At 46.9% G+C, this 26,664-nt stretch overlaps 2 protein-coding genes across 2 annotated transcripts in view; both read right to left on the bottom strand.

Moving 5' to 3' along the window:
* The window catches only part of LOC142684080 (histone H3-like centromeric protein A), a 322,916-nt gene extending 306,863 nt beyond the window's left edge, over positions 1 to 16,053 (bottom strand). Inside the window, exon 1 of the mRNA XM_075847468.1 lies at positions 16,035 to 16,053. The gene's annotated coding sequence lies outside the window, so the exon portion shown is untranslated. The remainder of the gene's footprint in view (positions 1 to 16,034) is intronic.
* On the bottom strand, positions 10,475 to 11,598 carry LOC142684086 (histone H3-like centromeric protein A). The gene is made up of 4 exons (XM_075847473.1): positions 11,586 to 11,598; positions 11,060 to 11,196; positions 10,914 to 10,991; positions 10,475 to 10,606 (listed from the first exon to the last, which is right to left on the bottom strand). Exons 1-4 carry the CDS (start codon positions 11,596 to 11,598, stop codon positions 10,475 to 10,477), a joined length of 360 nt encoding a protein of 119 aa, XP_075703588.1.
* Positions 16,054 to 26,664: the final 10,611 nt, after the last annotated feature.

The following is a 26,664-nucleotide window of genomic DNA, read 5'->3' as shown; positions in this document are numbered from 1 at the left end:
GGGGGCAGTGTGGTGGCATGGGCATGCATTGCTGCCTGGCACTGGGTCACTAGTGTTTGTTGATGATGTGACTGAAGACAGAAGCGGCCGGATGAATTCTGAAGTGTTCAGGGATTTACTTTCTGCTCAGATTCAACCACATGCAGCAGGTGATTGGACGTTGCTTCACAGGACAGATGGACAATGACCCAAAACATTCTGCGAAAGCAACCCAGGAGTATATAAGGCAAAAAAGTGGAATATTCTGCAATGACCGAGTCACCAGATCTCAACGCGATCGAGCTGCATTTCTTTAGCTTAAAGGGAATGTGTCGCTAGAAAAATGTTTTTGTTTTTTTTAGTTAAACTGTTAGTATATAAATGATTAAACATTGTTCTAATTTTTTAACATTTTTTCACAAGTCAGGAAATATTATAAATTAGATTCTAATTTGTAACATTTCCATGTGCTGGTCACTAGAGGGAGCAATTCCCAAAATTTCAGCATTGGCATGTGGTAAAGCAACCTCATTGCTTTATGCTGCAAAACTGGAGAAGACACACTCGCTTTAGCGTCCTCAAACAATCCCCCCTCCTTTATCCTGGCTAGTGCCAGGAGAAAGGAGGGGGTTGAATGTTCAAACCTCCTACACTGTGTGTCGCCATTTTTTGAGCGAATGTACAGTGTAGGAGGATTAGATACAGTGGTAAATACACAGTATAACACGAACATACACAAACATAACTTACCTGCTCCTGCCGCCGCCGCTCCGTCCGCTCCTAGTCCTTGCTTCTGAACAAATGGACGGAAGCCGCGACCGGAAGTAGTCATCTTACTGTCCGGCCGCGACTTCCGGTCCACATGAAAATGCCGCGACTTGCCTTTGGTAGAAAAAAAACAGGTCCCTGCAATGGGGCCCGTTTTTTTCACCAAAAGAATGTCGTGAGCTGCGGGCCCCCTTTCAATTCGCTTTCGCCGGGTCTCTCACATCAGTTCCCATAATGCCCCCCCTGATGGCGGCCCTGGGTAGCATGGGGGTCGTCATGGGGGCCGTCAAACACTGCCGCCCGTGCGACCGATCGCGCGCACCCGCAAACTCCAGCGCATGCGCACCCGCGACCGCCTGGAACCGCGCACCGAATTTTGAGGCAGATTTTGACCTGCCCACACTATCTTGCCGCGTTTTTTGCCCGCGGCGATTGAGGACAGCAAACAAAAAACGTAGGGAAAAATGCATTTTCTGCCTCCCATTGATTTAGATGGGAGGTCAGAGGCGGAACCGCGGCAAGAAAGGACGTGCTGTTTTTTCTTTTTTCCGCGACTGGCTCCCATTGATTTCAGATTAAATCAATGGGAGGCGGTTTTGGAAGTTGTTTGGTGCTGATTCTGACGCAGTGTCAGAGTCAATATCAAGGCACAAAAACTCTGAACTGGGCCTTATTGTTAGGGCTTATTCAGACGAACGTGTAATACATCCGTGCAACGTGCGTGATTTTCACGCGCCTCGCACGGACCTATGTTACTCTACGGGGCCATGCAGACTGTCAGTGAGTTTCATGCAGCGTGTGTCCGTGTGTCCGCTGCGTAAAACTCACGACATGTCCTATATTTGTGCATTGTTCGCGCATCACGCACCCATTGAAGTCAATGGGTGCGTGAAAATCACGCCCAGCACTTCCGCAGCAGTATAAACTATGAATGAAAACAGAAAAGCACCACGTGCTACAAACATACAAACAGAGTGTCATAATGATGGCGGCTGCGCAAAACTCACGCAGCCGCGCATCATACGCTGCTGACACACGGAGCTGTTATGGACCTTTTGCATGCGCAAAATGCCACGTTTTTGCGCACGCAAAAAGCACACGCTCGTGTAAATCCGGCCTTAGTGTAGGAACACACTAGGCATGAACACTGAGGATTTTATGCAACACATTTTATTGTGGAAAATCCGCAGCGTATTACAGTCGCAGCAGAGTGGATGAGATATGAACAAATCTCATCCACACGCTGCAAAAACAATGGACCTGCAGTGCGGCTTTTGGCTTTTTAAGCCGCAGCATGTCAATTTATTCTGTGGAATCGCCGCTCCTCTGTTGCGGAAATGCTGCGGTTCTGCCGCAAAAATCACACATGAGAAAAAAAAAAAAGGTACTTTTTTAAATTTATAAAAAAGTTTAGACTTGCCCCGGCCGTAGTCCTGGTGACGCGATCCTCTATTCTTAGCGCAGCCCGGCCTCCTGTCATGACGTTTCATCCCATGTGACTGCTGCAGCGGTCACATGGTCTACAGCGTCATCCCAGGAGGCGGGGCTACGTTCAGAAGAGAGAGATGCGTCACCAGGACTACGGGCGGGGCAAGTCTAAACTTTTTTTTCCCTGCAGGATTCCCGCAGCGGACAAGCCTCACGAAACCTGCGCCACTATTTGGTGCGGTTTTGCTGTCGGAATTCCCTGCGGCTACCGGGGCGGATAAGCTGTGTAGTTTTACTCAGCATATCCGCCTAGTGTGTTCCTACCCTTATGATGTCGCTCCTGGAGCTGCTGCCCGTCTCTAAATAGGCAGTTGGTCCAGTAGAATTTGGAATTCTTTTTTTTTGTGAACCAGCTTAAAAAAATACAAAACTTTTGTGTTAGGGCCTGTTCACATCACCGTTCGCTTCCGTTTCGGGGTTCCGTCTGAGGTTTCCGTCGGGTAAACCCCGCAACGGAAAGTGAAAGTGACAGCACAGCTTCCGTCACCATTAGCGCAGTCGACTACGCTATTGATTCCGTCCGAAAACCTGCCGGAACGGTGACGAACGGAAACCATTAGCGATGTTTCCGTCACCGTTGATCTCAATGGTTCGTCACCATTCCGGCTTGTTTTCAGACGGAATCAATAGCGTAGTCGACTGCGCTAAGGGTGACGGAAACTGTGCTGTCACTTTCACTTTCCGTTGCGGGGTTCACCCGACGGAAACCTCAGACGGAACCCCGGAATGGAAGCGAACGGTGACCGCGGCTGCTTCGTTCGCGGGTGCGGTCTCGAGTGCGGGCGTTCGTGGGTGCGCGCTCGCGACTGCGCACGCGCGGGAGTTTCCTTGTGCGCGCAATCGGTCGCGCGCGCGCGGTTTGACGGCCCCCCATGGGGAGGGGGCCCGCAGCAGCTCATGACATTCTTTTGGTGAAAAAAACAGTCCCCCTGGGCAGGGGCCCGTTTTTTCCTACCAAAAGAATGTCGCGGCAGTTGCCGGGCCCCCCTTTCAGTTAGGTTTGGCCGGGCCCCTCACACCAGTACCCCTAATACGCCCCTGATCGCGGCCCTGGCTGCGTGGAGAAGAGCTTTCCCAGCCGGAGGGTCTCCCGGACGCGTCCCAATGGCAGGCGTTACAATTGACTCATTACTTGTCAAGACTACCTACACAGGCTTCCTATGACCGAGCTCTATCTTCCTTTGAAACTTTGTGTTCTCAAACGGGGCATGTGAGACAGGCCCTGTCCAGTCTTTACTGCGTGCTGCTCACTCCTGCTGAGGATTTCATCCCACCATATATTACGAAATGGGAAAGAGATCTTCAGATTACTCTAACACAAGAGCAAAGGGAAAAGATCATGCTCCTCACACATAAGGCGTCTATTAGTAACGCCTATCAGGAAACCAGTTTTAAAATACTATCCCGTTGGTACAGAGTCCCACATGTGCTACATAAAATGTTCCCGGATGTTTCTCCTTTATGTTGGAGATGCGGGAGAGAAGAGGGAACGCTTTTACATATATTCTGGAGCTGTGAGTACCTTCGCACCTATTGGTCAGAGGTTCAAGATATCATTCTGGAGATCACAGGAATCTCGCTGGGAGATGATCCGGCATGGATTTTGCTGCACCACCACGATATACCTGTGTGGCGCTACAGGAAGATGTTAGTGAGACATTTGCTGAACGCAGCTAAGGCTTGTATTCCGGGGGGTTGGAGATCCTCTGAGCCTCCTGTGACTAGACAATGGCTGGAGCGCATTCACGAAATTCGGAGAATGGAGGAGTTGCTCCATTCCGCACCCGAACGAACAACGCAGTTTCAGAAAACCTGGTTCTATTGGTTTGACTTCTGCAAGTCGGACAGATACAAGAGGGCCATGGGTGAACTGATTAGTGGAGAACCAGGGAGCTCTTGAGTTCTCTCTGGTCTGTGATGTGCTGTGGGGGGGGGGGGGGGGAGAGTGAGGGGAGAACATCTCCCCTTCTCCCTCTTAACCCCTTAACGACCAAGGACGAAAATGAACGTCATGGTCGGGTGCTAGTTCCCGCACCATGACGTTCATTTTCGTCCGCATTTCAAACTGTCACTCTGTGTAAACACAGAGTGACAGACCCGCGCTGACAGTTGTCCCCGACAGCTGAGACATCAGTCTTGCCGGACAGCGGACCATCGCCGCTGATTTCGGCAGTTAACCCCTTAAGTGCGGCGACGGATTGCCGTCGCCGCATTTAAGTGGTTTGAAGCACATCAGCAGCCCCCACGAAGTGATCGTGGGGGCTACCGATGCTTGTCACGGCAATCGGAGGTCAGATAATGACCTCCGGGTTGCCATGCACGGAAGCCTCGGAGGAACAGCGTCCGGCCGTTCCTCCTCTGCTTCCTGTCAGTGTGACAGTCACGTCACAATGACAGTTAGAGTACATTACACTACGTGTGTAGTGTAATGTACTCTAGCAGCGATCAAAGCTGCAAGACTAAGTGTCCCCTAGTGGGACAAGTTAAAAAAGTAAAAAAAAGTAATAAAAATGTTTTAAAAAAAGTGTAAAAATAAAAGTTATAAGTGACATAAACAAGAACTGCTTTTTTTCCCTATAATAAGACTTTTATTATAGAAAAAAAATGAACACGTTAAAAAAGTACACATATCTGGTATCACCGCGTTCGTAACGAACCCAACTATAAAACTATAATGTTATTTTTCCCGCACGATGAACACCCCAAAAAAAATCAATAAAAAACTACGACAGAATCACAATTTTTTGGGTCACCACCGCTCCCTAAATAAAGAATAAAAAGTGATCAAAAAGTCGCATGTACCCGAAAATAGTACCAATAAAAACTTCTATCCGTCCCGCAAAAAACAAGCCCTTACACAGCTTTTTTGACTAAAAAATTAAAAAATTATGGCTCTCAGAATATGGTGACACAGAATTTTTTTTTCTAGAAATAAGTCATTTTATTGCGCAAACGCTAAAAAAAAGGACCAAACCTATATACATATGGTATCGCCGTAATCGTACCAACCCGCAGAATAAAGTCAAAATGTCATTTATAGCGTACGGTGAGCGCCGCAAAAAGAAAACCTAAAAAACGGTGTCAGAATTCCTGTTTTTTGCTCAGGATTGCAAAAAAATTGAATAAAAAGTGATCAAAAAAAATCGCTGGTACCCCAAAATGGTACCAATGAAAACTACAGATTGTCCCGCAACAAATAAGCCTTCACACCACTCTATTGATGGAAAAATAAAAAAGTTATGGCTCTTGGAAAGCGGGGAGTGAAAATCTAAAATATGAAAGCAAAAAATGGATCAGTCCTGAAAGGGTTAATTCATTTCTAATGAAAAAACGTATGACAACATGTGGGGTATTTCCGTACTCGGGAGAAATTGCTTTATAAAAAAATGGTTGTTTTTTTCCTCCTTTATCCCTTGTGAAAATGAGAAAATGCAACAATTTAGTAGAAAAAATGTTGATATTAATTTTCGCGCCCTAATTCTAATAAACTCTGCAAAAGACCCGTGGGGTCTAAATGCTCACTATACCCCTAGAAAAATTCCTTGAAGGTTTTTCCAAAATGGGGTCACTTTTGGTGGGTTTCCACTGTTTTGGTCCCTCCAGTGCATTGCAAATGCGACATGGCACCGAAAACCATTCCAGCAATATCATAAATCCAAATGGCGCTCCTTCCCTTCTGAGCCCTGCTGTGGGTCCAAACAGCAGTTTATTACAACATATGGGGTATTGTCGTAATCGGGAGACATTGCTTTACAAATGTTGGGGTGCATTTTCTTCGTTATTCCTTGTAAATAATAAAAATTTCTATTTCTAGATAAATACCTTAAGGGGTCTAGTTTTCGAAATGGGGTCGTTTATGGGGACTTTCTATCATTCTGGCAGCTCAAAGCTTCTCCAAATGTACATTGGGGCCTAAAAGATTTTCAAGCAAAATATGAGTCCTGAAAGCCTCCGGGTGTTCCCTTCCTTTGGGGCCCTGCCGTGTGTCCAAACAACGCATTAGGGCCACAATGTGGGTATTTTTGAAAACAGGAGAAAGAGGGTGATAGATTTTGGGGTGTGTTTCTTCATTTTCATGGTCGCTTTACAAAGAAATCGGTCTTCAAACAAATACTTTTATGAAAAAAGTGAAATTATTATTTTTTTCACCTGATATGCATTAAATTTAGCAAAGAACTGTGGGGTCAAAATAATTACTATACCCCTAAATAAATACCTTATGGGGTCTAGTTTTCTAAATGGGGTCGTTTATGGGGAGTTTCTATCGTTCTGGCAGCTCAAAGCCTCTCCAAATGTACAGTGGGGCCTAAAACATTTTCGAGCAAAATATGAGTCCTGAAAGCCTCCGGGTGTTCCCTTCCTTTTGGGTCCTGCCGTGTGTCCAGGCAGCGCATTAGGGCCACAATGTTGGTATTTTTGAAAACAGGAGAAAGAGGGTGATAGATTTTGGGGTGTGTTTCTTCATTTTCATGTTCGCTTTACAGAGAAATCGGTCTTCAAACTAATACTTTTATGAAAAAAGTGAAATTATTATTTTTTTCACCTGATATGCATTAAATTTAGCAAAGAACTGTGGGGTCAAAACACTTACTATACACCTAAATAATTACGTTATGGGGTCTAGTTTTCTAAATGGGGTCATTTATGGGGAGTTTCTATCGTTCTGGCAGCTCAAAGCCTCTCCAAATGTACAGTGGGGCCTAAAACATTTTCAAGCAAAATATGAGTCCTGAAAGCCTCCCGGTGCTCCCTTCCTTTTGGGTCCTGCCGTGTGTCCAGGCAGCACATTAGGGCCACAATGTTGGTATTTTTGAAAACAGGAGAAACAGGGTGATAGATTTTGTGGTGTGTTTCTTCATTCTCATGGTCGCTTTACAAAGAAATTGGTCTTCAAACTGATACTTTTATGAAAAAAAGTGAAATCATTTTTTTTTTCACCTGCTATGTATTAAATTTAGCAAAAAACTGTGGGGTCAAAATACTTACTATACCCTTAGGTAAATACCTTAAGGGGTCTAGTTTTCTAAATGGGGTCATTTGTGGGGGTTTCCACCATTCTGACACCTATGAGCCTCTGAAAACCTGGCTTGGTGCAGGAAAACAAAATGTACTTCAAAATTTATAAAATTATTATTTAATTTGTAAGTCCTCTAATTTGCTGAAAATTTATTTTATTTTTTCAAAAGTGCTGCCAAAATGGAGTAAAGAGATAGAAATATATATTTAATTAAAAAAATTGTACAGTATGTGTGTACATATGTGACATATTGCAGTTAAAAATAGGGGAAAATGGTAATTTTTACAAAATTTCTTACATTTTTCTATTTTTTAATTAATTTCTGCAAATCATATCAGTCTACTTTTACCACTAAAATAAAGTACAACATGTGACGAAAAAACAATGTCAGAATTACTTGGATATTCAAAACTTTCACAGAGTTATTCTCTGATAAAGTCAGACATACCAGATTTGACAAATCTGGCTTGGTCATTAAGGTACAAACATGCCCGGTCATTAAGGGGTTAAGATTTTCCCTATACCCCCCCCCTTCCTTTTGTCCTTCTACCCTTCGTTTACTTCCCTATTTGAATCAATAATTACTAAGAATTGACTGAGATGTGGGTGATGGAGGGGCGGATGAGGGTGTAATGCTGGTATTCCTGTCTTGCTATACTAATGCTTGTAGTGTATTGATGGTACTATGTTGGGAGGACTTTGATTGCATATTTACTTATTGTTGTTGAAATATAGGTTGAAATGATCGGCCCTCATGGGCTTTTTCTGTACCCATGTCACCCCCTTTTCTTTTTCTGTATCCCCATTTCTTTTCTTGAAAATAAAAAATGTGAAATATTAAAACCAAAAAAAAAAAAAAGGAGGAAACCCAGCGTCTGGTGATGTCCATGGGTTCCAGACTTCAGGCCATCATTGCCTGCAAAGGATTCTCTACAAAGTATTAAAAAAAACATTTAGGGGGGATTCACACGAGCGTGTATTCGGTCCGTGCGGGCCGCGTGGTTTTCACGCGGCACGCATGGACCAATACAAGTCTATGGGGCAGTACAGACAGTCCGTGCTTTTTGCGCAGCGTTTGTCTGCTGCGCAAAAAGCGCGACAGGTTCAATAACTCTGCGTATTTCGCGCATCACGCACCCATTGAAGTCAATGGGTGCGTGAAAATCACGCGCACCACACGGAAGCACTTCCGTGGGACGAGCGTGATTCGCGCAACAGCAGTGAAAAGGATGAATGAAAACCGAAAAGCACCACGTGCTTTTCTGTTTCCGAACATCCAAACGGAGTGTCTTTGCGATGAGCGAAGCCAGACAAGCGTACCGAACTTCACCGGGTTCGGCCAAACTCGTTTTGGCCGATCCCGGCAAAAAAATTATCGGTACGCGACGTCAGGAGATAGTCACTGTCCATGGTGCTGAAAGAGTTAAACTGTTTCAGCACCATGGACAGTGACTTGCGATCCCAAAATACATTAACCTGTAAAAAAAAACCGAAGTTCTAACTTACCGATTACTCCTGTCTCCTTCCTGCAGTCCGACCTCCCGGGATGACACTTCAGTTCAAGTGACAGCTCCAGCCAATCACAGGCCAAGCACAGGCTGCAGCCAATCACAGGCTGCAGCGGTCACTTGGACTGCTGCGTCATCCAGGGAGGTGGGGCCCGATGTCAAGAGAGGCGCGTCACCAAGGACGCGTCACCAAGGACGCGTCACCAAGGCAACGGCCGGGAAGTTCTCGGTAAGTAGGAACTTTATCTTTTTTTTTTACAGGTTTTTCGCTGTTGTGTTCGGCATTCACTGTCGAGGGTGCTGAAAGATTTAGCTCTTTCAGCACCTTGGACAGTGACGGGCGTTGACAAGCCTCATCTCTATGATGCCGGCTGCGCGAAAATCACGCAGCCGCGCATCAGACACGCATGACACACGCAGCTGTCAAATGGTTTTTGCGCTCGCAAAACGCTGCGTTGTTTGCGCGCGCAAAAACGCAACGTTCGTGTGAATCTGCCCTTATGGTAATGTTAATTTGTCCAATCACTTTTGATCACCTGAAATGAGGAGGTTGTGTAGAAAAATGGTGGCAATTCCTAAACTTTTCACAGGAGATTTTTGTTTAACCCCTTGAAATAAACCTGAAAGTTTAAACTTCAATTGCATCTCAGTTGTTTCATTTCAAATCCAATGTGGTGGCAGCAAAACCCAAATCATGAAGATTGTGTCACTGCCCAAATAATTCTGGACCCAACCCACACACCCACCCACACAGCAAACACTCTGAACAAGCATAGCTGCAGTGTAAAGAATGGGGGTGGGACAGAGCAAGAGTATTGAACTACAGCGAAGCTGGAGTCATTGATCATATCCAAGCCCTTATGAAGATTAGTCTAAAACGATGAAGATCAAACTTATAATATACATTTTTTTTTTATTTGAAAAAATTAACAAATCTTCACAGAATAAAAACAGGAAGCGGATCATAAACTCAGCAGAACAATTAGAAGGTCGGCCAGATCAGGTTTCATTAGCGGTTGTGTCCAGCGTCTTTGTTAGCGGTTTTGTCCAGCAGTGCCACCTTGTGGTCATTTTCTGTGCTACATCCTGGACCCCTATAACCCATTACAAAGCTGGACAGAAAAACGACTGCACTACCACCCTGCAAACTGCAGTGGCAGCCATATTGGTTGTAACAACTTTCCCATGAACAGATAAAACAAAGAAAAAACCTCCACTGTAACCAGTGTCAGGAGGGGGCGCTAAAGCCGGTTTACTCTTCCAAACTGGATCTTTTAGGGTATGTGCACACACACTAATTACGTCCGTAATTGACGGACGTATTTCGGCCGCAAGTCCCGGACCGAACACAGTGCAGGGAGCCGGGCTCCTAGCATCATACTTATGTACGACGCTAGGAGTCCCTGCCTTGCTGCAGGACAACTGTCCCGTAGTATAATCATGTTTACAGTACGGGACAGTTGTCCTGCAGCGAGGCAGGGACTTCTAGCATCGTACATAAGTATGATGCTAGGAGCCCGGCTCATTGCACTGTGTTCGGTCCGGGACTTGCGGCCAAAATACGTCCGTCAATTACGGACGTAATTAGTGTGTGTGCACATACCCTAATGCAATGGTAAAACTTGTATTTCCCAATAGATTTTCTCCATTAATATAAAACTATTTACACGTGATCAATCTTCATCAAATCTTGAGAGTTAAAACGGCAGTGTTATCACAGTTCATACGGGATGCCTCGGATTCTCCGTGCGAGCTGCATGTCCTTCACAAAGAGAGTGCCCCTATTGGCCTGGTGACTGAAGAGGTAAGAATCTTCAAAGAGACTCACGAGGAAGTCCTCAGCTGACTGTGGATACAGAAGAGCATTAGTCCCTCTTAAAGTGACAGCACTCCCGGTATAATTTACTACACAGCTCGAAGGACTGATCAGATTTCACTTTTATGAGCTGTTAGCTAGAGTGATGGTGGGGGGGGGGGGGGGGTCTGGCCTCTGGAACTCCCACAATGCATCACAACCCCTATGCAAATGTCCCGCTAGGGCATATGGATGTGTTAGAGGGGGCGGGGGCTGAGTAGTGAACCACTGCAAAGAGCAGCTCCCTCTCTGGTTGACCCATGCGTTACATGGACAGTGCATTGTATGAGATACTGACCTCTTGTAGCGCCATAAGTGCGGTGCTTTGCCAGTAGTAAAACACGCCGCGGGAATACTTCAGGCAGATCTCTCTCACCTGCAAGAATAAAAGGGGAATATCACTGACAATAAAGAGGAGCAGCCGCAGAGGACACATCCACTCACCAGGCGGAAAAACGGGGTTTTCTGAATGAGCAGATTGGTTGATATTTGGTACTTTCTTATTTCCATCAGCGCACGGGCTCCTGGGCGGTAACGTCTTCTTCGTTGCATGCTCGGTCTGTGACTTGTTTCCCCACTACCTGTAAGAAAGAAATCCATAATCACAGCTGAAAATGAATCTCCCGCTACATGGAAATTCACTGTCTGGCCGGGGTCACACGTAGGGTAAACACGGCGGATTTTCTGCAACGGATTTCATTGCGGAAACTCCACAGCGTAATACAGAAGCAGAAGAGTGGAGGAGATTCAAACAAATCTCATCCAGACGCAGCGGAAAAAAACCCGCCAAACTTACCCAGATCTCTCTGCTCCTGCGTTCAACCCGGCCTCCAGGGATGATGTCTCATCCCATATGACTGCTGCAGAACATCAGAGGGACACGTCACCATGGCTACGGGTAAGTATGGTTTTTTTTCTACCTTCTATGGACATTCCAGCCGAAAAACTGCAGTTTTTCAGCCAGAATTACCTCCGGTGCCCATGGCCAATACGCTGTGTACTTTTACGCCGCATATCTGCCCTGTGTGAACATGGCCTATTACCTTAATGTCCCCCAAGGAACATCAGGTAAACAGATTTAAAACATAACATGCTACCTGCGCTCACGGCAGAGTGCATAATTGGGCAAGGAGCAGTCAAACTTGACTATTTCCGTCGATCCCATAGGGAATGAATAGAGCGGTCGGACTGCAGGTTGGAAATTCTTAGATCCCTCATTTCATAATATATCTTCATGGGTGTGAGCTGTGTTCTCAGATTCCCTTCCCAGGGCCATATAGTAACGTGCTTCCTGCAACCACCACTAGGGGGAGACGATTGTGCACATGCATACAGCTCCTGTTGTGCCTATATAAATCAGTCCTCAGTTTGCTCCCCCTAGTGGCGGCCTTGTGCTACAGAAATTTCTGTATGTAACAGATTTTACCTGCATAGAAACGAACCCTCTAAGATATAAAGCTGAGAAACGGATTACAATCTAGTATTACACGACCCGAGGTTATCTGGAATTCATTTTTAAAATAAAATATATAATGAGAGTGATAAGATGATCAAGGTGCAACTTTCTCTTACTTGGCGGAGATTGAGGAGGAGCTGCAGGTTTCTTCTGCGGCTGCACCGACTTCCTGCGGGACGAGCTTTTCTGGGGTGGTTTCATGATGATGTAAAACGCTGCTGAGAGTCATACAATCAGTTAAGCAGATAAGAGACGGTGACAATTCAGCAGAATCACAGGTGACGTAGGATAAACGGAGCGGTTTTATACTGACTGATGCCACCAATGCAAGTGACAAGAAAGTGATGACATTGACGGTGAAGATATGAGATTGCCGGATGTCAGTAATTAACGCACGCTGCATCAATGAATACAATAGATCCTCGCGGCATCAATTACCAGAACAGCGACATCAATGATCTATTTAATAATGCGGCAACAGAAGAGCTACCCGCAGCAGATCCCGCAAGCAATGGGCAGATGTTTGCAGACAAAATGGAGCCGTCTTTTCAGGCGTGATTCGAGGCGTAAAACGCCTGAAAATAGGTTGTGTGCACAGAACCTTACAGAGAATCCGTAATCCAGACAAAGGTGGGAAATTTAAAACTGGAGCAAAGGAAAAGTGGAGCAGTCGTCATGGAAATGAAAGGCCGCAGCTGGAGGACGATGAGCTGCAACAACGCAGTACAAATATACAGAAATAAAACATCTAATAATCCATATGATCTCTAGACACGCAGCAGCGAAAATGTACCGTCAGCCCCCCACTCACAGTAATGACCGTCAGCCCCCCACTCACAGTAATGACGGTCAGCCCCCCACTCCCAGTAATGACCGTCAGCCCCCCCACTCCCAGTAATGACCGTCAGCCCCCCCACTCCCAGTAATGACGTCAGCCCCCCACTCACAGTAATGACCGTCAGCCCCCCACTCACAGTAATGACCGTCAGCCCCCCCACTCCCAGTAATGACCGTCAGCCCCCCACTCCCAGTAATGACCGTCAGCCCCCCACTCCCAGTAATGACCGTCAGCCCCCCACTCCCAGTAATGACCGTCAGCCCCCCACTCCCAGTAATGACCGTCAGCCCCCCACTCCCAGTAATGACCGTCAGCCCCCCATTCCCAGTAATGACCGTCAGCCCCCCCACTCACAGTAATGACCGTCAGCCCCCCACACCCAGTAATGACCGTCAGCCCCCCACTCCCAGTAATGACCGTCAGCCCCCCCACTCCCAGTAATGACCGTCAGTCCCCCACTCCCAGTAATGACCGTCAGCCCCCCACTCCCAGTAATGACCGTCAGCCCCCCCACTCCCAGTAATGACCGTCAGCCCCCCACTCCCAGTAATGACCGTCAGCCCCCCACACACAATAATGACCGTCAGCCCCCCACTCACAGTAATGACCGTCAGCCCCCCACTCCCAGTAATGACCGTCAGCCCCCCCACTCACAGTAATGACCGTCAGCCCTCCCACTCACAGTAATGACCGTCAGCCCCCCACTCACAGTAATGACCGTCAGCCCCCCACTCCCAGTAATGACCGTCAGCCCCCCCACTCCCAGTAATGACCGTCAGCCCCCCCACTCCCAGTAATGACCGTCAGCCCCCCACTCCCAGTAATGACCGTCAGCCCCCCACTCCCAGTAATGACCGTCAGCCCCCCACTCCCAGTAATGACCGTCAGCCCCCCACTCACATTATAATGACCCCTCAGTAAAGCCACCATCAGCCTCCGTCCCCCCAGTAAAATGACCATCAGCCCCCTCCAGTAAAGCCACCATCAGCCTCAGTCCCCCCGCCACCCGATAAAATAACCATCTGCCCCTCTAGTAAAGGGACCATCACAGACAGAAAGTGTGCTTACCCCTGGGGAAGGAATAAATAAGGATGTATAAGAACAACAACTCCCAGCATGTCCAGGATGTTATGTGATATCAGAGAAAGTTTACAGGAGGAGGTATAAGAGGAGAGGACTACAACTCCCAGCATGTCCAGACTTAGTATGGGATATCAGAGGACATTACAGGGAGGAGGTATAAGAGAAGAGGACTACAACTCCCAGCATGTCCAGACTGTTAGGGCAGATTCACACGAACGTTGCGTTTTTGCGCGCGCAAACCATTTGACAGCTGCGTGTGTCATGCGTGTCTGATGCGCGGCTGCGTGATTTTCGCGCAGCCGGCATCATAGAGATGAGGCTTGTCGACGCCCGTCACTGTCCAAGGTGCTGAAAGAGCTAAATCTTTCAGCACCCTCGACAGTGAATGCCGAACACAACAGCGAAAAACCTGTAAAAAAAAAAGATAAAGTTCCTACTTACCGAGAACTTCCCGGCCGTTGCCTTGGTGACGCGCCTCTCTTGACATCGGGCCCCACCTCCCTGGATGACGCGGCAGTCCAAGTGACCGCTGCAGCCTGTGATTGGCTGCAGCCTGTGCTTGGCCTGTGATTGGCTGGAGCTGTCACTTGAACTGAAGTGTCATCCCGGGAGGTCGGACTGCAGGAAGGAGACAGGAGTAATCGGTAAGTTAGAACTTCGGGTTTTTTTACAGGTTCATGTATTTTGGGATCGCAAGTCACTGTCCATGGTGCTGAAACAGTTTAACTCTTTCAGCACCATGCACAGTGAATGTCTCCCGACGTCGCGGACCGGAATTTTTTTTGCCGAGTTCGGCCAAAACGAGTTTGGCCGAACCCGGTGAAGTTAGCTTCGGTTGTCGGGGTTCGCTCCTCGCAAAGACACTCCGTTTGGATGCTTGGAAACAGAAAAGCACCATTCATCCTTTTGACAGCTCGTGCGCTGTTTCAGTCGGTTTTCACGCACCCATTGACTTCAATGGGTGCGTGATGCGTGAAATACGCAGAGTTATTGAACCTGTCGCGTATTTTGCGCAACGAAAAAACGCTGCGCAAAATACACGGACTGTGTGTACTGCCCCATAGACTTCTATAGGGCATTGCGTGCCGCGCGAAAACCACGCGGCCTACACGCTGCCAAATCACGCTCGTGTGAATCCCCCCTTATTATGGGATATCAGAGGACATTACAGGGAGGAGGTATAAGAGAAGAGGACTACAACTCCCAGCATGTCCAGGACGTTATTATGGGATATCAGAGGACATTACAGGGAGGAGGTATAAGAGGAGAGGACTACAACTCCCAGCATGTCCAGGAGGTTATTATGGGATATCAAAGGACATTACAGGGAGGAGGTATAAGAGGAGAGGACTACAACTCCCAGCATGTCCAGACTGTTATTATGGGATATCAGAGGACATTACAGTGAGGAGGTATAAGAGGAGAGGACTACAACTCCCAGCATGTCCAGGCTGTTATTATGGGATATCAGAGGACATTACAGGGAGGAGGTATAAGAGGAGAGGACTACAACTCCCAGCATGTCCAGGACGTTATTATGGGATATCAGAGGACATTACAGGGAGGAGGTATAAGAGGAGAGAACTACAACTCCTAGCATGTCCAGGCTGTTATGGGATATCAGAGAACATTACAGGGAGGAGGTATAAGAGGAGAGGACTACAACTCCCAGCATGTCCAGGACGTTATTATGGGATATCAGAGGACATTACAGGGAGGAGGTATAAGAGGAGAGGACTACAACTCCCAGCATGTCCAGGACGTTATTATGGGATATCAGAGGACATTACAGGGAGGAGGTATAAGAGGAGAGAACTACAACTCCCAGCATGTGCAGGACGTTATTATGGGATATCAGAGGACATTACAGGGAGGAGGTATAAGAGGAGAGGACTACAACTCCCAGCATGTCCAGGCTGTTATTATGGGATATCAGAGGACATTACAGGGAGGAGGTATAAGAGGAGAGAACTACAACTACCCACATTCCCCTGGCTCCATTTCTCACACAACTGCTAAGAAAGTAAAGAAAACCCACTTACCCTGCCCAGTTTTAATGGCTCCTCTCCCTCCGTCAGGCTTCTAGTGGGAAGCTGTGGGCGGTACTTGTAACAGACGTCCGCGCGTCACGTCTGCTACAACGTCGGGGGCGGAGCTTGTAGCAAAAAATAAATAAAAAAAATGTAAAAAAATATATATATATATTTTTTTTTTGCCGTGGATGAGCCGCGGCACCCCTGAACAGCTCTCGGCACCCCGGTTGGGAACCACTGGTATAGATTATATAATAGCCCCACAATATAAAAGCCAAGAAAAACCAAAAGGCTCCCGCACTGCGTTCTTACAGGTTATGTATCGCCCCCTTGTGGCTAATAGAAGAAGTACACCAAATGTTCAAACCATCGCTAAAGCCAACAAAACTATATCCTGATGTTTGATCTCCCACAATCTATAATAATAATATAACCGCGCGGTCTCAATGACGTCATCAAGACCTCGGCTGTAAAGAAAAGCCTGTTTATACCCCTGGGTTCCAGGATGGGTCTATTTTAGGCTCGATGGGTTTCTATCAAGTTCTATAGAAAATGCTTAGAAACGTTGTGATATAAAAAAAAAACCTTTTATTGACATTAAGACCCCTTTACCAATGCCGATAATCATACGAGCGCTTGTTTTCGATCACGGGCAGCGACGATCAGACGATAAACTGCACTCATTGGTCAGCTGATCACATCTTTTATGCGTCCCAAAAAATCCTCGTTGTCCACAGCGTACAAACAGGGGATGTGCTGCCGACAATACGTAAACTGTACGAGCACGGACCATCGTATTAACCATCGCTCATCCCCATACAGCGTGCGTCGGCTCGTGTAAATGAGCGCCGACTCACTGGATACATCGTTGATCGTGCAAGTTCCATCTAGTGAAAAACTGTAAACAGGGAGGAGGGGGATGCAGCTGCAGTTTCTTATGCCCCACGCACGCGACCGTATTTTTCATCAGTAATTACAGCAGGGACTCTCCCATAGAAGTCTATGGGCGCTTCCGTAAATATGGGCGGCTATGGATACGCATCCGTACTCTGACCGTATTTATGCTACGCACAGCTTACATATATCCTGATGTACTCCGCCCAGCTTACATATACCCTGATGTACTCCGCACAGCTTACATATACCCTGATGTACTCCGCCCAGCTTACATATACCCTGATGTACTCAGCCCAGCTTACATATACCCTGATGTACTCCGCACAGCTTACATATACCCTGATGTACTCCACAGTTTACATATATCCTGATGTACTCCGCACAGCTTACATATACCGATGTACTCCGCACAGCTTACATATATCCTGATGTACTCTGCGCATATTACATATACCTTGATGTACTCCGCACAGCTTACATATACCCTGATGTACTCCGCACAGCTTACATATACCGATGTACTCCGCACAGCTTACATATATCCTGATGTACTCTGCGCATATTACATATACCTTGATGTACTCCGCACAGCTTACATATACCCTGATGTACTCCGCACAGCTTACATATACCGATGTACTCCGCACAGCTTACATATATAATGATGTACTCCGCACAGCTTACATATACCCTGATGTACTCCTCACATATTACATATACCCTGATGTACTCCGCACATCTTACATATACCCTGATGTACTCCGCCCAGCTTACATATACCCTGATGTACTCCGCACAGCTTACATATACCCTGATGTACTCCGCACAGCTTGCATATACCCTGATGTACTCCGCACAGCTTACATATACCCTGATGTACTCCGCCCAGCTTACATATACCCTGATGTACTCCGCCCAGTTCACATATGCCCCCACATTATAAGCTGAAATACCACTAATACACCAAGCAAAATCTGCGCTTCGTGGTCCAACTGAGCCTGGCAGTGTACCCAAACGGCAATTTATGACCACATATGGTGTATTCTGGAGAACCCGCTTAACAATTTATGGGATGTGTGTCTACGGTGGTACAAGCTGGGCACAACACATTGGGCACTGAAATGGCATATTTGTGGAAAAAAGCCATTTTCAATCTGCAACATCTATTGTTTACTCATTTTTGCAAAACACTTGTGCGGTCAAAATGCTCACTACACCCCTAGATCAATTCTTTGAGGGATCTAGTTTCCAAAATGGGGTAATTTTTCGAGGGGTACCACTGTACTGGTACTATAGCTCAATGCAACATGGTGTCAAAAAACGAATCTTATAAAATCTCCACTCCAAATACTAAATGGCGCTCCTTCCCTTTAGAGCCTTGCTGTGTGTCCAAATAGCAGTTTATGACCACGTGTGGGGTATTTCCCTACTCTGAAGAAGTTGCTTTACAAATGTTACGGTGCTTTTTCTCCTTTATTTGTTGAGAAAATGAAACATTTTTAACTAATGCTGCGTCTTATTGGAAAATAATGTCATTTTTCATTTTCACTGCCCATTTCTAATAAAATATATGAGACACCTGTGGGGTGCTGAAAAAATAAAAAAGTTAGAGCTCTTTGAATGCGACTATAGAAAAACGAATAAAATAGCTCGGTCATTAGGGCCTAAAATGGGATGGCCACTAAGGGGTTAACGTCAGTTAGCACAATATAAATACATTTACAGTAGCTCCCCCTAGTGGCGACTGCTGGTAGCTTTCCACTGAAGTGTAGTAACCAGGACATGAGTCTAAGGCCTCATTTACACGAGCGTAATATACGCGCGTGCGACGCGCATGCTTTTCATGCGTGTCGTACGCACCTATATTACTCTATGGGGCAGTGCAGACAATGCGTGAATTTTGCGCAGCGCGAGTGCGTTGCGTAAAACTCACGACATGTTCTATAATCGTGCGTTTTTCGCGCATCACGCACCCATTGAAGTCAATGGGTGCGTGAAAACCACGCATGCCGCACGGAAGCACTTCCGTGCGAACTGCGTGATTCGCGCAAGAGCTGTCAAAAGGATGAATGTAAACAGAAAAGCACCACGTGCTTTTCTGTTTACAAACATCCAAACGGAGTGTCAAATTAGAGATGAGCGCACAGAACTTCACCGGGTTAGGCCGAACTCGTTTTGACCGAACCCGGCAAAAAAATTTCCGGTACGCGACGTCAGGAGACAGTCACTGTCCACGGTGCTGAAAGAGTTAAACTGGTTCAGCACCCTGGACAGTGACTTCCGATCACAATATACATGAACGTGTAAAAAAAAAAAAGAAGTTCTGACTTACCGATAACTCCCGGCTTCTTCCTCCAGTCTGACCTCCCGGGATGACAATTCAGTCCAAGTGACAGCTGCAGCTAATCACAGGCCAAGCACAGGCTGCAGCCAATCACAGGCTGCAGCGGTCACATGGACTGCCGCATCATCCAGGGAGGTGGGGCCGGATGACAAGAGAGGGACGCGTCACCAAGGCAACGGCCGGGAGACCGGACTGGAGGAAGTAGGAAGTTCTTGGTAAGTATGAACGTCTTTTTTTTATTCACAGTTTGCTGTATATTGTGATCGGAATTCACTGTCGAGGGTGCTGAAAGAGTTACTGCCGATCAGTTAACTCTTTCAGCACCCTGGACAGTGACTGACGTCGACTAGCCTCATCTCTATGATGGCGGCTGCGCGAAAATCACGCAGCTGCGCATCATACACTGATGACACATGGAGCTGGCAAGTGCCTTTTGCGCATGCAAAACGCTGCGTTTTTTTGCCTGCGCAAAATGCACACGCTCGTGTAAATGAGGCCTAAGGCTATGTTCACACAGAGTTTTTTGCAGGAGCAATATCTGCCTCCAAATTCCGTTTGGAAGTTTGAGGCACATTTTCCTCTCCCTGCACGCCGATTTTCGCGGTGTTTTTCGCCCGCGGCCATTGAGCGCCGCGGGCATAATACACCGCGAAATACGCTTTCTCTGCCTCCCATTGAAGTCAATGGGAGGTCAGAGGCGTAAACGCCCGAAGATAGGGCATGTCGCTTCTTTTTCTCGCGAGGCAGTTTTACTGCTCGCGGGAAAAAGACGCCGACGCCTCCCATTGAAATCAATGGGAGGCATTATAGGGCAGTTTTTGACGAGTTTTGCGGCGCGGTTTCCGCGTAAAAAAAACTCGTCAAAAAACTCAGTGTGAACTTAGCCTAAAATGTTCTTTACACAGGACGATTATCGGGCAGACAAGTGTTCATATAACGCTCGTTGCTGATAATTGCGCTTTGTAAAAAGGGCAGCGATCCGCAGATGAACGAGCAAACACCCAATCATCTGCTGGTCGTATCGTTTTAAAAAAGTGAAATATTATTGTTGTCGGCAGCACATCTCCCTGTGTAAACAGAGAAACGCGCTGCCGACATGATAATAACGTATGGGGACGAGCGATCGGAGTAACGACCGCTCACCCTCATCCATAGCTCCGTGTTATCCATAGCTCCGTGTTATCCATAGCTCCGTATCATCCATAGCTCCGTGTTATCCATAGCTCCGTGTTATCCATAGCTCCGTGTCATCCATAGCTCCGTGTTATCCATAGCTCCGTGTTATCCATAGCTCCGTGTCATCCATAGCTCCGTGTCATCCATAGCTCCGTGTTATCCATAGCTCCGTGTTATCCATAGCTCCGTGTCATCCATAGCTCCGTGTCATCCATAGCTCCGTGTCATCCATAGCTCTGTGTTATCCATAGCTCCGTGTCATCCATAGCTCCGTGTCATCCATAGCTCCGTGTTATCCATAGCTCCGTGTCATCCATAGCTCCGTGTTATCCATAGCTCCGTGTCATCCATAGCTCCGTGTTATCCATAGCTCCGTGTCATCCATAGCTCCGTGTTATCCATAGCTCCGTGTTATCCATAGCTCCGTGTCATCCATAGCTCCGTGTCATCCATAGCTCCGTGTTATCCATAGCTCCGTGTTATCCATAGCTCCGTGTTATCCATAGCTCCGTGTCATCCATAGCTCCGTGTCATCCATAGCTCCGTGTCATCCATAGCTCCGTGTTATCCATAGCTCCGTGTCATCCATAGCTCCGTGTCATCCATAGCTCCGTGTTATCCATAGCTCTGTGTCATCCATAGCTCCGTGTTATCCATAGCTCCGTGTTATCCATAGCTCCGTGTCATCCATAGCTCCGTGTTATCCATAGCTCCGTGTTATCCATAGCTCCGTGTTATCCATAGCTCCGTGTTATCCATAGCTCCGTGTCATCCATAGCTCCGTGTTATCCATAGCTCCGTGTTATCCATAGCTCCGTGTCATCCATAGCTCCGTGTTATCCATAGCTCCGTGTCATCCATAGCTCCGTGTCATCCATAGCTCCGTGTTATCCATAGCTCCGTGTCATCCATAGCTCCGTGTTATCCATAGCTCTGTGTCATCCATAGCTCCGTGTTATCCATAGCTCCGTGTCATCCATAGCTTCGTGTCATCCATAGCTCCGTGTTATCCATATCTCCGTGTTATCCATAGCTCCGTGTTATCCATAGCTCCGTGTCATCCATAGCTCCGTGTTATCCATAGCTCCGTGTCATCCATAGCTCCGTGTTATCCATAGCTCCGTGTCATCCATAGCTCTGTGTCATCCATAGCTCCGTGTTATCCATAGCTCCGTGTCATCCATAGCTCCGTGTTATCCATAGCTCCGTGTCATCCATAGCTCCGTGTTATCCATAGCTCCGTGTCATCCATAGCTCCGTGTTATCCATAGCTCCGTGTTATCCATAGCTCCGTGTCATCCATAGCTCCGTGTCATCCATAGCTCCGTGTTATCCATAGCTCCGTGTTATCTATAGCTCCGTGTTATCCATAGCTCCGTGTCATCCAAAGCTCCGTGTTATCCATAGCTCCGTGTTATCCATAGCTCCGTGTTATCCATAGCTCCGTGTTATCCATAGCTCCGTGTCATCCATAGCTCCGTGTTATCCATAGCTCCGTGTTATCCATAGCTCCGTGTCATCCATAGCTCCGTGTTATCCATAGCTCCGTGTTATCCATAGCTCCGTGTTATCCATAGCTCCGTGTTATCCATAGCTCCGTGTTATCCATAGCTCCGTGTTATCCATAGCTCCGTGTTATCCATAGCTCCGTGTCATCCATAGCTCCGTGTTATCCATAGCTCCGTGTCATCCATAGCTCCGTGTCATCCATAGCTTCGTGTTATCCATAGCTCCGTGTTATCCATAGCTCCGTGTTATCCATAGCTCCGTGTCATCCATAGCTGTGTGTCATCCATAGCTCTGTGTTATCCATAGCTCCGTGTTATCCATAGCTCCGTGTCATCCATAGCTCCGTGTTATCCATAGCTCCGTGTCATCCATAGCTCCGTGTCATCCATAGCTCCGTGTTATCCATAGCTCCGTGTCATCCATAGCTCCGTGTCATCCATAGCTCCGTGTTATCCATAGCTCCGTGTGACCGGAGCAAACGAGCAGATATGTCATAAATGTCAGGTAGATTGGGGTCCCACCTCTGGGACCCGCATTCACTACTATGGGAGTTACGGAAACAGATCAGACAAAGCCGGAGGTGGGACCCTCATCTATCTGACATCCTATGGATACGTCATAAATGTGTCTGATGGGAAGACCCCTTTAATGAGTATATCAGTAATAGTATAACTAGCAAGTACCAGCCGCTACCCCTCCCCCCTCATTGCAACACCAAGTAAGGCCCCATGCGCACGACCGTATTTTCATCTATCCCGAAAAACTGTCCATAATGCATCGGTATATACGGATCCGTAAAAAAAAAGAGGGAGGATGCAAATTATGTCATCAGCATGTTGCATAGCAACGCTTCCATAAATACGGTCAGAGTACGGATGCGTATCCATAGCCGCCCGTATTTACGGAAGCGCCCATAGACTTCTATGGGAGAGTCCCTGCTGTAATTACTGATGAAAAATATGGTCGCGTGCGTGGGGCATAAGAAACTGCAGCTGCATCCCCCTCCTCCCTGTTTACAGTTTTTCACTAGATGGAACTTGCACGATCAACGATGTATCCAGTGAGTCGGCGCTCATTTACACGAGCTGACGCACGCTGTACGGGGATGAGCGATGGTTAATACGATGGTCCGTGATCGTACAGTTTACGTATTGTCAGCAGCACATCCCCTGTTTGTACGCTGTGGACAACGACGATTTTTTGGGACGCATAAAAGATGTGATCAGCTGACCAATCAGTGCAATTTATCGTCTGATCGTCACTGCCCGTGATCGAAAACAAGCGATCGTATGATTATCGGCATTGGTAAAGGGGTCTTAATGTCAATAAAAGGTTGTTTTTTTTTATATCACAACGTTTCTAAGCATTTTCATGGTCTTGATGACGTCATTGAGACCGCGCGGTGATCGTGTATTATAATTATTATAGATTGTGGGAGATCAAACATCAGCATATAGTTTTGTTGGCTTTAGCGATGGTTTGAACATTTGGTGTACTTCTTCTATTAGCCACAAGGGGGCGATACATAACCTGGAAGAACGCAGTGCGGGAGCCTTTTAGTTTTTCTTGGCTTTTATATTGTGGGGCTATTATATAATCTATACCAGTGGTTCCCAACCGGGGTGCCGAGAGCTGTTCAGGGGTGCCGCGGCTCATCCACGGCAAAAAAATAAAAAAATCTAATTTTTTTTTTACATTTTTTTTATTTATTTTTTGCTACAAGCTCCGCCACCCACGTTGTAGCAGACGTGACGCGCGGACGTCTGTTACAAGTACCGCCCACCGCTTCCCACTAGAAGCCTGACGGAGGGAGAGGAGCCATTAACACTGGGCAGGGTAAGTGCGGTTTTCTTTACTTTCTTAGCAGTTGTGTGAGAAATGGAGCCAGGGGAATGTGGGTAGTTGTAGTTCTCTCCTCTTATACCTCCTCCCTGTAATGTCCTCTGATATCCCATAATAACAGCCTGGACATGCTGGGAGTTGTAGTCCTCTCCTCTTATACCTCCTCCCTGTAATGTCCTCTGATATCCCATAATAACGTCCTGGACATGCTGGGAGTTGTAGTTCTCTCCTCTTATACCTCCTCCCTGTAATGTCCTCTGATATCCCATAATAACAGCCTGGACATGCTGGGAGTTGTAGTTCTCTCCTCTTCTACCTCCTCCCTGTAATGTCCTCTGATATCCCATAATAACGTCCTGGACATGCTGGGAGTTGTAGTCCTCTCCTCTTATACCTCCTCCCTGTAATGTCCTCTGATATCCCATAATAACAGCCTGGACATGCTAGGAGTTGTAGTTCTCTCCTCTTATACCTCCTCCCTGTAATGTCCTCTGATATCCCATAATAACGTCCTGGACATGCTGGGAGTTGTAGTCCTCTCCTCTTCTACCTCCTCCCTGTATTGTCCTCTGATATCCCATAATAACGTCCTGGACATGCTGGGAGTTGTAGTCCTCTCCTCTTCTACCTCCTCCCTGTAATGTCCTCTGATATCCCATAATAACGTCCTGGACATGCTGGGAGTTGTAGTCCTCTCCTCTTATACCTCCTCCCTGTAATGTCCTCTGATATCCCATAATAACAGCCTGGACATGCTGGGAGTTGTAGTCCTCTCCTCTTCTACCTCCTCCCTGTAATGTCCTCTAATATCCCATAATAACGTCCTGGACATGCTGGGAGTCTTAGTCCTCTCCTCTTATACCTCCTCCCTGTAATGTCCTCTGATATCCCATAATAACAGTCTGGACATGCTGGGAGTTGTAGTCCTCTCCTCTTATACCTCCTCCCTGTAATGTCCTCTGATATCCCATAATAACAGCATGGACATGCTGGGAGTTGTAGTCCTCTCCTCTTATACCTCCTCCCTGTAATGTCCTCTGATATCCCATAATAACGTCCTGGACATGCTGGGAGTTGTAGTCCTCTTCTCTTATACCTCCTCCCTGTAATGTCCTCTGATATCCCATAATACCAGTCTGGACATGCTGGGAGTTGTAGTCCTCTTCTCTTATACCTCCTCCCTATAATGTCCTCTGATATCCCATACTAAGTCTGGACATGCTGGGAGTTGTAGTCCTCTCCTCTTATACCTCCTCCCTGTAATGTCCTCTGATATCCCATAATAACAGCATGGACATGCTGGGAGTTGTAGTCCTCTCCTCTTATACCTCCTCTCTGTAATGTCCTCTGATATCCCATAATAACGTCCTGGACATGCTGGGAGTTGTAGTCATCTCCTCTTATACCTCCTCCCTGTAATGTCCTCTGATATCCCATAATAACAGCCTGGACATGCTAGGAGTTGTAGTTCTCTCCTCTTATACCTCCTCCCTGTAATGTCCTCTGATATCCCATAATAACAGCCTGGACTTGCTGGGAGTTGTAGTCCTCTTCTCTTATACCTCCTCCCTGTAATGTCCTCTGATATCCCATACTAAGTCTGGACATGCTGGGAGTTGTAGTCCTCTCCTCTTATACCTCCTCCCTGTAATGTCCTCTGATATCCCATAATAACAGCCTGGACATGCTGGGAGTTGTAGTCCTCTCCTCTTATACCTCCTCCCTGTAATGTCCTCTGATATCCCATAATAACGTCCTGGACATGCTGGGAGTTGTAGTTCTCTCCTCTTATACCTCCTCCCTGTAATGTCCTCTGATATCCCATAATAACAGCCTGGACATGCTGGGAGTTGTAGTTCTCTCCTCTTCTACCTCCTCCCTGTAATGTCCTCTGATATCCCATAATAACGTCCTGGACATGCTGGGAGTTGTAGTCCTCTCCTCTTATACCTCCTCCCTGTAATGTCCTCTGATATCCCATAATAACAGCCTGGACATGCTAGGAGTTGTAGTTCTCTCCTCTTATACCTCCTCCCTGTAATGTCCTCTGATATCCCATAATAACGTCCTGGACATGCTGGGAGTTGTAGTCCTCTCCTCTTCTACCTCCTCCCTGTATTGTCCTCTGATATCCCATAATAACGTCCTGGACATGCTGGGAGTTGTAGTCCTCTCCTCTTCTACCTCCTCCCTGTAATGTCCTCTGATATCCCATAATAACGTCCTGGACATGCTGGGAGTTGTAGTCCTCTCCTCTTATACCTCCTCCCTGTAATGTCCTCTGATATCCCATAATAACAGCCTGGACATGCTGGGAGTTGTAGTCCTCTCCTCTTCTACCTCCTCCCTGTAATGTCCTCTGATATCCCATAATAACGTCCTGGACATGCTGGGAGTCTTAGTCCTCTCCTCTTATACCTCCTCCCTGTAATGTCCTCTGATATCCCATAATAACAGTCTGGACATGCTGGGAGTTGTAGTCCTCTCCTCTTATACCTCCTCCCTGTAATGTCCTCTGATATCCCATAATAACAGCATGGACATGCTGGGAGTTGTAGTCCTCTCCTCTTATACCTCCTCCCTGTAATGTCCTCTGATATCCCATAATAACGTCCTGGACATGCTGGGAGTTGTAGTCCTCTTCTCTTATACCTCCTCCCTGTAATGTCCTCTGATATCCCATAATACCAGTCTGGACATGCTGGGAGTTGTAGTCCTCTTCTCTTATACCTCCTCCCTATAATGTCCTCTGATATCCCATACTAAGTCTGGACATGCTGGGAGTTGTAGTCCTCTCCTCTTATACCTCCTCCCTGTAATGTCCTCTGATATCCCATAATAACAGCATGGACATGCTGGGAGTTGTAGTCC

The sequence above is a fragment of the Rhinoderma darwinii genome, assembly GCF_050947455.1.
Source record: "Rhinoderma darwinii isolate aRhiDar2 chromosome 4 unlocalized genomic scaffold, aRhiDar2.hap1 SUPER_4_unloc_5, whole genome shotgun sequence".
Taxonomy (NCBI): Eukaryota; Metazoa; Chordata; class Amphibia; order Anura; family Rhinodermatidae; genus Rhinoderma; species Rhinoderma darwinii.
Note: the sequence above shows the minus strand (reverse complement) of the source record. Positions and strands in the feature narration are given on the sequence as shown.